This window comes from Elephas maximus, chromosome 3 (genome assembly GCF_024166365.1).
Source record: "Elephas maximus indicus isolate mEleMax1 chromosome 3, mEleMax1 primary haplotype, whole genome shotgun sequence".
NCBI classification, from domain to species: Eukaryota; Metazoa; Chordata; class Mammalia; order Proboscidea; family Elephantidae; genus Elephas; species Elephas maximus.
The window spans coordinates 94,924,808-94,937,475 of record NC_064821.1 but is presented as its reverse complement, the minus strand read 5'-3'; the positions used below and the strand labels follow the sequence as shown (position 1 = coordinate 94,937,475).

The following is a 12,668-nucleotide window of genomic DNA, read 5'->3' as shown; positions in this document are numbered from 1 at the left end:
TTTTCACTTACTGATCTGGAGATCTAGGCTTTCTTGGGAAGAACCAGCATCTTATCACGCATGTTTAGGTTTGCGTTTTTTTCTGTTTTCTCCATTAATCTGATCAAATTTGCATATCGTCTTCTAATAATTTATCAAAATTTCTTGTCTGCTAGCAGCATTGTTTTTTATTTTTTGTCATGGTTTTATTCTCAAAAAATCCCAAAGCAAAAAATAGCCACAAAAAATGTTTTTCTGTCATTTAAATGTGATTTTTGGTGTAGAAAGGAGATAAATCTATTTGTATAGTCCTCCGTCTTGAGCCAGAGGTACCCTTCTTTGTTTTTCTTTGTATGTTCTTCTTCCTCCCAGTTTCTACTTGGTTAACTTGTTTTTCATCTTAAAGGCTCAGCTTAAATACATTTTATCTCAGTGGCCTTCCCAACTGCTTCTTTCTAACATTCTGGGTTTACCTCTAGCACACACTATTGTACTGGTTTGATTGTCTCATTACTAAACAGTGTGCTTGACAGTGAGGAATGTGGTTTTAATTCTTTTTATCCTTATTGTATCATGGTGTCTGACACATAATTGGTGCTAAATGCTTAATAAACACATGAAAGAATGAGTATAAAATGAAGCAATCTATAGTAGATATCTAGTCATCAAACTGGCCCACTAGTTTTACTAAACAGAATAATCATCTTCCTGCAGGGCTACCAGTCTGGAATTTAGCTTCCTCAGAGGTACAACTCTTTTTTTAGTCCATAAAAGCAACTGGTATAAAGTCAAATACATCGTAGAAAAAGGAATGAACAGGGTTTTAATTTATGAGATTTTGCTTTAACACTTAAACTGGCGTGATTGCGCTGTATATTGAGGGATACCTTTCTTTTAGGGTAAATCTTTTGATATGGTTCAATGTTTAAGTACTTATAAACTAAAAAATAGTAGGGGAGGCCAAGTGGTGGGATTGGCGTGTATGTTATTTTTATTTGTTCTTAACTTCTAAAATTTGTTTTTTTAGTATGTAAATATATGTACATAGTTCAAAATTCAAAAAATACAAAAAGGGTATACAGTGAAAAGTGTCTCTCCCATTCTTTCCCTCCAGCTAATCAGTAATTGAGTAGCTTTTGATGTTCCTTTCCCTAGAAGCAACTGATTTTATTATTTTAAAAATAGCACTGGTTTTATATGTATTTTAGTTTCCTAGTGCTGCTGTAATAGAAATACCACAATTGGATGGCTTTAAAGAGCAGACATTTATTTCTTCACAGTACTGGAGGCTTAAAGTCCAAATCAGGGTCTTGGTCATATAGATTCCTTCCTCGTAGGTAGTTCTTGGCATTCCTAGGTTCCTTGACTTGCAGGTGACCCTCATATAGAGTCTCTATCAACTCCTCCCCATGCGTGCATATCAGTGTCCTAATCTGCTCTTTTTATAACCCAGAAATGATTAGATTTAGAACCCATCCTACTTGGGCATGATGTAATTAATGTAACAAAGAAAACCTTATTTCCTAAGGATTACTAGGGGTTAGGATTCCAACACAAATTTTGGGGGACACGGTTTAATCCATAATAGTATGTGTATATACTTGGATTTTTAATTTATTCTGCTAAACTGATTACTTGTGTTGGTGTAGTGTAATGAGCAACTGATTGAAAGTGTTCTGCCATCTTTTTTCAGATACATCAAATTACAGAATGGCTTGCAGGCACTTTTGATTTCAGACCTAAGTAATATGGAAGGTAAAACAGGAGATGTGACAGATGATGAAGAGGAAGAGGAAGAAGGAGAAGAGGAAGATGATGATGATGAAGATGAAGATTCTGGAGCTGAAATAGAAGATGATGATGAAGAGGGTTTTGATGAAGATGAGTTTGATGATGAGGACGAACATGATGATGATCTTGATACTGAGGATAATGAATTGGAAGAATTAGAAGAGCGAGCAGATGTTAGAAAGAAAACCACTGAGAAACAGGTGCGAGTCATGTCTATTAAATCTTGTTCTGAACTCATGCTTTATATCTTAATGGCAAAAGGAAGTATATATCCTTTGATCTTCAGTAGAGGTACTTTCTTCTCTATACAGATAACATTTAAAAAACATTTTGCTCTGATTATAAAAGTAATAAATGCTTATTGTGGAAACTAATGGAAAATAAAGAAAAGCAAAAATATAAAAATCACCCATAACCCTATTTCTCAGAGATAATTCTTGAATTTATGTGTATTTGTACACATTACATGTTTAAAAAACAATAGTCTGGGCAAGGCTTAGGTTTCTAAAGAGAGAAGTGAGGATCTGCATGATTCTTGGCATGGAATAGAGTGTTACCCCCTGGAAAGACTGGAAAAAGAAGAACAGTGTTACTGTAGAGTCCTTTCCTGGCCTGAAATTCTAGGAGTCCTCTTGTGGATAATTTTTCTGTAGGTAAATGATTATGATTTACCTCTCTTTGTGGAAAAGCAACAAAAGTCTGGACAAAATAACAGAGCAAATTGGAAGGGTTGATATAGAAGTGGGGGGGTTGAGCTTAGTTAGTTGAATATATAACAGTCAACGAATGATAAATAGGGCTTGATATGGCTAATTTTTCTGTCTAGAAGTCTTTTAAAGAATGCCTCCATTTTGCAGTACAGTGCACCTATATTAGAAGATAATATTTTGGAGGCAGTACAGTGGAATTGACCAGCAAATGTTTATTAAAGCTAGTTTTTCAGTATTAATATCACATTCAACCTGGTACAGCCCACATGCATAGGACTTATAGTTCAGATTTTTAAGACTAAAGTTTAGATGTCAAACATATTATACTTTGAGGATGTAAGGGACAAGTAGTAGATATATTTTAAATACATTTTTTAATGTATTAGATTTAATTTTTATGGAAGATTGTATGACTTTTTTCACTAAGTTGTTGGAGGGGTTGAGTCATGTTTTTAAGAAGCCATTTGCACCTTGCTACTCGCATTGTGGAAACCCTGGTGGCGTAGTGGTTAAGTGCTATGGCTGCTAACCAAAGGGTCAGGAGTTTGAATCCTCCAGGCGCTCCTTGGAAACTCTATGGGGCAGTTCTACTCTGTCCTATAGGGTCGCTATGAGTCGGAATCGACTCGACGGCACTGGGTTTTTTTTTACTCGCATTATGAATGATGCCTCTGTTTTTGGATGGCTTGATAGGCCAAATAATTTTAACTTAGAAAACTAAAAGTCACAGAGTAGGGAGAACACTGATAGCCAGGAGACCTGAATTTAATTCTGGCTCTGCCTGTCGTTCTGGATGATCTTGGGCCTTTTCATTCCTAAAACGGGATTAGGTTATATAATTTTTCAGGTCCATTTTAGCTCTAAGACTAACTGCGTTATAACTTCTTAACTGAGTGTTTCCTATAACTTCTTAACTATAAATTTCTTTCTGTATTTATCTGTCAATCTGTAAGCAATTTCTAATCTACAAGTAGCTTTTACTATGCTTTGAAATTTGTCATATCTCCTATTAACTGAGAAACAAGGTTCAAGGATTGAGTGTTGCATTAGTGTTATAAGAATTAAAAAATGGTTTTGACAGCCATTTTATTGTCAAGACATAATTAAATACCTTAGATTTATATAGCAGTTTGTAAAGCTCTTTGATGAAGATGTACGTGGAACTTTTTTGTATGGCCTTCTTATTTGCTTAAGTGGGTCAAACTCTAGAAGTTTACCTATCTAGAAGCAGCAAGGTCAGATTTTGGTGATCATTAAAAAAAAGAAAAAGAAAAAAAAAAAAAAAAGACAGATGCTACCTTTCTTCCTGAGAACTCAGTATTATACTTTTCCTTGTAAAATATTGATAGCCAGTTGTCTGGATCATATTAGAAAGCAATGGAAAGACTTAAAGTAGGTCTAAGAGGTGATCAAATTGTTGTGATTCTGAAGCAGTGGGTACATTGGTGAAAGGAAAAATTGTATGATTGTAACAATGGAAAATAATTTTTATTAATTGAATAAATTAGCGTCTGGAAAAGGGAAATAAAGTAGATTAGTCTAGATAAGCGGCGCCTTAAGAGCCGTATCAGAGTCTCTGGTAGTGTTAACATGTTCATTGTTAACTGAAAGGTTGGCATTTTGAGTCCACCCAGAGTCACCTTGGAAGAAAGACCTGATAAGCTGTTCTGAAAAATCAGCCATTGAAAACCCTGTGGAGCACAGTTCTACTCTGACACACACAGGATTGCCATGAATTGGAATTGATGCGATGGCAACTTTTTTTTTTTTAATAAGAGTGGTATATGGTTTTTACAGTGGTTTTGTGATTTAATTTGAAATTTAACTTCATTTGAAAAACTTGGACCTTATTTAAGGTAAATATGAGGTATAAAATATGAGGTATAAATATGAGGTATAATAATAAATAAGGTAAATATATATATTTTTTTATATTTATGAGAATTAACAAAGGAATTGGGAAGAAGACACTTTTGATGGGTTTTGGGGGAGCCTTTTCCTAAAGAAGTTAACTACTTTTCTGAGCCATCTTTTTCATCCTTTTCCATTTTCCTCCTCCTGAAATGGAGTTATTCTTGATCTCAAAAACTGGATAAATAAACAAAATTGAAATTTAAGTATGGTATATATTGAGTTATGATTTGTTCAGGCCTTTCTTAATTCAATTCTCAAGTATGAATTTCTCAAGCGTGAATTTTTTGGGTAGAAAATTCTCAAGTATGAATTTCTTTTCTAGCAATCGCAGAGCCTGTTTTTGCTGTGGTCAAAGCTGACTGATATACTGTGGTTTAAGTCAACTTATAAAAAAATGTCTTCAACCCAGCTGGTCGAGACAAGAAAACTTAATGGGGTAGTTGGAGCTGAAAGCAGGTTAGGCAACTATTAAAAACATCACAGGTTAGACTGTGGTTTGAAGAAGTGGATATTTCTCCATGTTTTAAATGAGTTTATGGACCCAAGTCTTCAAAAAAACAAGACAGGATTTATTAAGTGAGGCTGTTTGGTTCTTCTAAAAATATATTTTTCGTTTTCTGACACATGGTTAGACTTTGTCAAGTACATGCTCTTTTCTAAAAGTTCTACTCCTAAGGGGGTAACCATTTACCAAAACAATGTGTTTCACCCTTTAAAATTGATGTTTATGAAATTGGAACAGTTAACAATTCAACTTCCTGTGCTCAAAGATTTGAATTGACTGTTTTTTCCTCCTTTTTTTGTGTCTTTTAATTTACAATGACGTAATGGTATGCTGTAATCATTTTAAGTGCAGAATTTGGTGCAGTTCTTGCCCATCTATTTTGTTGGACTTAAAACTCTGATTTTCCCAAGGTATTGGGAGAATATCTGTTGATAAGTAATGTATGCTATGTAGTATATCTTCAGTAAGAAGTGAAGAACTAAAAAGCCTCTTTAAAATTTAGTTTTGAAGTTTTTAACAGCTACAGATTTTTTTTCCTAACCATTTACTTATTATCTTTGTTAGATGTTTTCCTGAAATGTTATTTTACTCTTTATTTTAATAAAAATAAACAATTTTCTGAATAACATGTTGAGAGGTTTCACTTCTAGTAACTGAATCACTGAACTCAGAATGTTTAATTGCTTAGAGATCTTCAGAGATGGTCTACCTAGATCTGTTACTTCTCCAGATTTCTTAAATCTGCTAATCCAGGGAGCAAACATGGTTCAGAACTCTGAAATACTGACGGGAAATGATATTTGGGTGGGCTGCCCAAGTCCGTCTTCCCCTTTTTTCTGTCTCTTTCTGCTTTTTCCCTTAGGTCTGCACCTGTTCAGCATTTGGCAGGATGGCAAGAGGAGGAGCAGCAGGGTGAAACTGACACAGTTCTGGTGAGTTTCACTTTGCTGCTCCTCCTGATTCTCAGGGAAAGAATTTTGTTAGTTTCTATTGGGAATCGTCCATCTCCAAACAAATCCCTAAAACGAGATGCTAATATTATTCCTGTGGAACTGAATCTTTGTTTGTATGTGTTCTACTTACTCCAGTCTGCAGCGGCTCTTTGTGTTGGAATTGGGAGTTTTGCTGATCCGGATGACCTGCCTGGGCTGGCACACTTTTTGGAGCACAGTAAGATCTTTGTAAAATATCATTCCAGAGTGTGTTTTTTCCCTCCTCAATTTGGATAAATTGATTTCAAGAATAGGTAGTTGGTTGATAGAAATACGGTATGTTTAACAAGAGAAAAGGCTAAGAAAACATCTTTAACTTAGGAATATCATAGTGGAAGACTTGTAATCTCCTTGATTGTACTTGTATTAAGTGAAGATTAGAATGAAACCACTTAGAAAATGAAACAGAAAACCCTCAGTTTAATTATAAATGTACCTAAATAAAACCTCTGTGACCGTGATACATTTAAAAATATTTAGATCCATATTTGTTTTTGCAAATTCATTTTTTATATTCTGGTTTTCTAAGGTACTTGAGGGTAAGCTTTTCACCTTACAAGTTTTTATATTAGCAATTTAATCTGCATATATGCTTATAGTTAAATTTTAACCTTTTTACAAATAAGTTATAGATTTATTTGTCTTTTCGTATCTTTCTTTACTGGCTTTTTGAGTATAAAAATAATATATGAGCATTATAGAGAATTGCTTAAACAGAAGCTAATGAAAAAAGTAAGTACTCTCCATGATCTTACAAGGAAACAAAAACATAACCCCTGTTAATGTGTTGGTATATTTTCTTTCAGTTTTGCAACACATTTGAGAAAATTAATCCATAATAATAAAAGATCATATGTATCTTTGTGTTCTGTGACTTTGTGTTCTTTCCACTTAGTGGTATTCATGGGTAGTTTGAAATACCCAGATGAGAATGGGTTTGATGCCTTCCTGAAGAAACATGGGGGTAGTGACAATGCCTCAACTGATTGTGAACGTACAGTCTTTCAGTTTGATGTCCAGAGAAAATACTTCAAGGAAGCCCTGGATAGGTAACTAATTCAAAATGTATTTTTATTTTAATTACCTAATGCTACTTAACAAATGGAAATATCGGACATATGGCATTTCTTTTTGAGGAGTACTCTAGTTCTGTAAAATTGTCACAGTACTTTACTAGAATGAAAGAGCAAACTATTAAACATACATTGGCTCTTGTTTTAACATAAAGTGATCTTTGTATAAAAGATTAAATTAAAACCCTTGAACAGCTTTTGAGTTTTATGAATACTAATGTATTCTCTATTGACTCATTTTTGGAATTAATTTTTGTCTAATTTAGTAGAAAATTTGGAATACAGAGATCATCATGCTTAATGTTTTGGTATATAGCCATCTATATTTTTTAATGTAAATGTGCTTATATTTTTTATACCCTTTGGAGCTGGTATTTTTAAACAAGATATATCATTTTCTCATCATTACATAATTTTCTAAAATATGATTTTTAAATTACTGTATTTTATTTATATTGTATAGAAGTACCATAATCTGTCCAACCAGCTATATTATTATTGGACAGTGGGGTTGTTTCTAGTTTTTTAGTATTGTAATGCTGTGATGCATATGTTAATATTTGTGTGTATCTTTATTTCTTTTAGTTAAATTCTAAGAAGTGAAATTGCTGGGTATACTTGCATGTAAATTTTTAAGGTTATTTTTAAAGCTCTTGATACTCATTGTAAAATTGGCACACAAAGTTTGTGTCAATGCACTAGTAGAGTTTTGATATCACCAGGTTACAGACCACAATCTACACCAAATTCTATGTAATATAAGATTGAAATGTAAAAAATGAAATCTTGCGCTTGCCTACTATAATGTAAGCTCCCTGAGCACAGGGATTTTGTCTCTTTTTTGATGATACATCTCCAGCATTGGGAATTTTCTAGACACTCAGATATTTTGAATGAATTAATGTAGCTTCTTTATAGCAAAAATTAACATAAAACCAAAAGACAAAAACGAGAACATTTTTCCACGATGACAAATTCTTAAAGAAATCAACTCCTTCCTTAAAAGATTAATTTGACCCTGAGAAGTCTTTTGGGATAATTCCCATAAACTCAAAGAACATTCCATTACCCTTAATGGAATAAATTTTTATGTGTTTCTGAACCTTCAGATTACCACCGTTTATGCTGAAACACCACCAAATCCCATTATAATTGACACACTTATACTGATAACATTACTTATAGTAGGATACAAAATGGCTGTTTTTCTTCATTAATTATTCTATAATATGATTGACATCAGTGTTATGGATTGTATGCTTAAAGATATGCTCACAAAGCATATATTTGATACTTAATGTTTATATAATTAAATCTTTAATTTCAAAATAACAAACAGAAGTGTAGAGACAAAGGAAACCAGTGAAAGTAATGCAAATGATGCTTGAGATAATCTTTCCTATAAATTTAGAAAATCAGGGATACTCTGAAAGTGAGAAGTTAACTACACAGCTCTATAAAGATCACTACTTGTTTGCTCTTGTTTCAAAGTTCTTAGCTCCTGTTGTTAGGTGCCTTCCAGTCAGTTTTTGACTAATAGCAACCCTCTGTGACATAGTAGAACTGCCACATAGGGTTTTCTTGGCTGTATTCTTATTTCTCTCATGGACCCGCTGGGTGGATTTGAACTGCCAAACTTTCGTTTAACAGCCAAACACTTAACTGTTGTACTACTGGTCTTTGTATGTGTGAAGAAATCTTAAGCAGTAGACAAGTTGAATTCTAAGAGCCTTAAGGGGTGTATTTAGGGCTATGTCCAAATAAAGAAGGCAAAAAAAGGAAAAAAAAAAAAAAGCAAAACCCAACAACAGCAACACTTTTTTGGAAGAAAAAGAATAGACAAAGGGTATGAATATGCAGTCCATTGAAAAGATGCTACAAATTGCTTGTAAACATAAGATGCTCAACTTAAGATGAGGAAATGCAGAGTATAGTACCTTACTGTTTTTCACCTGTTAGGTAAACCAAACCGTTTGATTATTATTTTAGTGTTAGTAAAGGTGTGAAGAAACAGGCTTTTGGTGGAAATGTAAATGGTGTAAAGATTTTGAGGGTTAGTAGGCAATATCTATCAAAATTAAATTCTCTGATCCAGAAAATTCTTCTAGAAATTTATTCTGTATAGATGCTGTTGTGGATTGAATTGTGCCCTCCAAAAATATGTGGTATAAATCCTAACACCTATACCTGTGGTTGGAATCCTAGTGGCATAGTGCTTAAGAGCTCAGCTGCTAACCAAAAGGTCAGCAGTTCAAATCCACCAGCCGTTCCTTGGAAACCCTATGGGGCAGTTCAGCTCTGTCCTCTGGGGTCTCTATAAGTCAGAACTGACTTGAGGGCACCTAACAACATGCCTGTGGTTACAATCCCATTTGAGTTCTTTGTTATGTTAATGAGGCAGTATTAGTGTAGGGCTCAAGATAAAAAAGAGCGAAATAAGCAAGCAAGTAAGCAGGTATTGAGTACTGGGGAAAATACTCACCACATGATGGCCGGTGACCTTCTCCCAGAGCAACAGAAAGAGAGGGAGCCTCCCCCTAAGCCAGTGCCCTGAATTTGGACTCCTAGCCTCCTAAACTGTGAGAAAATAAGTTTCTGTTCATAAAAGCTGCCCACTTGTAGTATTTCTGTTATAGCAGCACTAGATAAGACAGATGCATTTTTTAAATTGTTGCAAAAATGTATATATAACACATTTGCCAGTTCAACATTTTCATAGATGCATTCTTGTATTTACATAAAGACTCATATATAGTAATATCCATGTGACGTTGTATAGGAAGCTAAAGATTAGAGATAATTTCTAAGTGTTCCTCAGTAAAACCAAACAAACCAAACCCGTTGCCATTGAGTCGATTCCGACTCATAGTGACCCTATAGGACAGAGTAGAACTGCCTCATAGAGTTTCCAAGGTGGATTTGAACTGCTGACCTTTGGTCAGCAGCCATAGCCCTTAACCAGTATGCCACCAGGGTTTCCTTCCTTAGTAAAGGATAGGTTAAATAAGTTAAATTTATTCACGTTATGAGATAATTTGTAGCTGTAAAAAAGAATGAAATCTGGAATGAGTATGGAATAATCTTAAAGTAAAAAGCAAGGTGTAGGCCATTGTGTAAAGTATATCTTCATGGGGTAGAGAGAGGATATATATTATATATATATTTGATATGCCCAGAAAATATTTGGGGGAAAAAGAACTGCTAACACTATTATTTATAAGGAAGGGGCTGTGATCCTTGGGTAGCAGTTAGTTCTTACAGTATTCTGTACCATGTTGTTTATTGCTACCTTGCCTGAAATGTCTCTCCCCTCAGCTGGCATTTTAACTGCACATCCTTAAGATACAGCCCAGACACTTCCAGGTACCCTCCTGTTCCCCAGATAATTTTTACTTCGTGCTTCCTATATAGCCTCTACATCTTTGCTCTTATTCTTCCCTGACTGGGTAGAAATTTCTTTGAGGTCATTTTATATGAAGGTACTTCATAAATGTTTGTTGAATAAATGAAGAAGCAGAAAGATTGACTAGGGTATCTATTCATTCGTATTTTTGAGGCATAAGAAATAGTCAATTTGTCTTCCTTTGTGTAGATAATTATTTTTATGTGAATCCATGAAAATCATTATTTAAACTCTGACCATTTCAGAGAAGATGAAATTGGGTGTAAAGTTTAGTTAAGAACCTTGCTTTGTTTTATCTTAAAGGGATTGCTCTAAGTATTTTTTGCCTAAATACTGCTTCAGCAAATCAGAATATCACCTCGTGTGTTTCTTTCTACGTATACATACACACTAGAACTAATACGAAGAATGCCACTGTTTTAATAGGAGAAATTAATGAGAATATACAATCATGAATTCATGCTATAAATAGTAGGGAGTGGTAGAGAATTAACTATTGCGAAAAATATAGTACTTCTATAATTAGTAAGAAATAGTGTTTGGGTCATTTGCAGAGGACTCTCTGATAAAACAGTGGAAACCCTGGTGGCATAGTGGTTAAGAGCTACAGCTGCTAACCAAAAGGTCGGCAGTTCAATTCCACCAGGTGTTCCTTGGAAACTGTAAGGCAGTTCTGCTTTGTCCTATAGGGTCGCTATGAGTCAGAATCAACTTGATGGTACCAGCTTTTTTTTTTTTTTTTTCCTGATATAGCATGCATTAACTGCTAGTGTTTTTTGATTAAAAACAAAAAAACCATTGCCATTGAATTGATTAATAGGCAGGAAAATTCAGTTCCCTCACACAGATCACATTGTTTCATATTTTTTTATAAGTATCTTAGATCATTTAGGTAGAAAATAAGGAAATTACTTAATTTTACTCCAGAAAGTAAATGGGTATAGAAGCTTTCTTTTTTTTTGCTCTGGGTGCATTTGCAAATTGCAATAAAGTTGAGCTTTGTTTTACCAATATTTGAAGATCAGGGGCAACCAGTATCAAAGCACAGGGCCTCAGTAAGGTGAGAAATCTAGTCACGAGACCCTTTCTGTAGTATATTGGAATTATAAAAGGCTGGATCCTCAGGGTGATGATCATCCATCTCGGGGAATTACAACCTACATTTAAAATGCCTGAATCTTCTGGCAGACCTCAAGTCTTAATTGTGTACTGTGTACACTGCATTCATAATTCGAAGGTGCCTGGCAGAATCAAACACAAATCCTCTTAAAAGGAAGATGCCTTCATCCTGGGTCTCACATTGTTTCTCTAAATAGTTGTTCAAGTAAAAGATAAGCAGGCCACGCAAGAAAACAAGACAAGTGATTACATATAACATATGAACCCTTAGAAATATCGTGTATTGGAATAGTTAGACATATGAAAAATTGTAATTTCTATTTTCAAAGTAGTAAAGAGTAAGTTTGACTATAGTTGCAAACAGTAGAAAACTACATGTGACTGTCATAATCTCTTTGTGCTGCTATAACAGAAATACCATAAGTGGGTGGCTTTAACAAACAGATTTATTTCTTACAGTTTAGGAGGCTAGAAATCTGAATTCAGGGTGCTGACTCCAGGGGAAGGCTTTCTGTCTTTCCTGGCTCTGGGGGAACACCCTTGTCTCTTTTCAGCTTCTGTTCCTCAGTTCTTGGTGTCTTGTTACCTAGTGCTGCTATAGCAGAAATACTGCAAGTAAGTGTCTTTAACAAACAGAAATTTATTTTACAGTTTAGGAGGCTAGAAGTCCGACTTAAGGGCACCAGTTCTAGGGGAAATCTTTCTCTCTGTTGGGTCTGGGGGACAGTCCTTGTTACCAGTCTTCCCCTGGTCTAGGAGCTTCTTAGTGCAGGGACCCTAGGTCCAAAGGATGTGCTCCACTCCTGGCTCTTCTTTTTTGGTGGTATGAGGTCCCTCTCCTCTGCTCGATTCTCTCTTTTATATCTCAAAAGAGATCGATTCAAGATACAGCCTAATTCTGTTGATTGAGTCCTGCCTCGTTAACATAACTGCCTCTAATCCTGCCTCATTAACATCATAAAGGTTGAGATTTACAACACATACCCAGACCAAACCCAGTGCCGTGGATAGGGTAATTACATCAGATCACAAAATGGAGGACAACCACACAACACTGGGAATCATGGTCTAGTCAAGTTGACACATATTTGTGGGGAACACAGTTCAATCCATGACACTTGGCGATCTTCATATGGCATGTATCTTCCACTCCTTTATGTTTCCTTCTTTGTGCCTAATTTG

At 34.9% G+C, this 12,668-nt stretch overlaps 1 protein-coding gene across 3 annotated transcripts in view; it reads left to right on the top strand.

Annotated features, from left to right (window-relative positions):
• Positions 1 to 12,668, top strand: part of NRDC (nardilysin convertase) — an 82,132-nt gene that overhangs the window by 16,074 nt on the left and 53,390 nt on the right. The window contains exons 2-6 of one of the 3 annotated variants that reach the window (XM_049875160.1): positions 1,673 to 1,970; positions 4,717 to 4,850; positions 5,762 to 5,831; positions 5,988 to 6,069; positions 6,787 to 6,940. In XM_049875160.1, the coding sequence (XP_049731117.1) occupies positions 1,673 to 1,970; positions 4,717 to 4,850; positions 5,762 to 5,831; positions 5,988 to 6,069; positions 6,787 to 6,940 (738 nt within the window). Of the gene's footprint in view, positions 1 to 1,672; positions 1,971 to 4,716; positions 4,851 to 5,761; positions 5,832 to 5,987; positions 6,070 to 6,786; positions 6,941 to 12,668 lie in introns of those variants that run through there. The other 2 variants (XM_049875159.1, XM_049875158.1) reach the window with 2 other exon arrangements.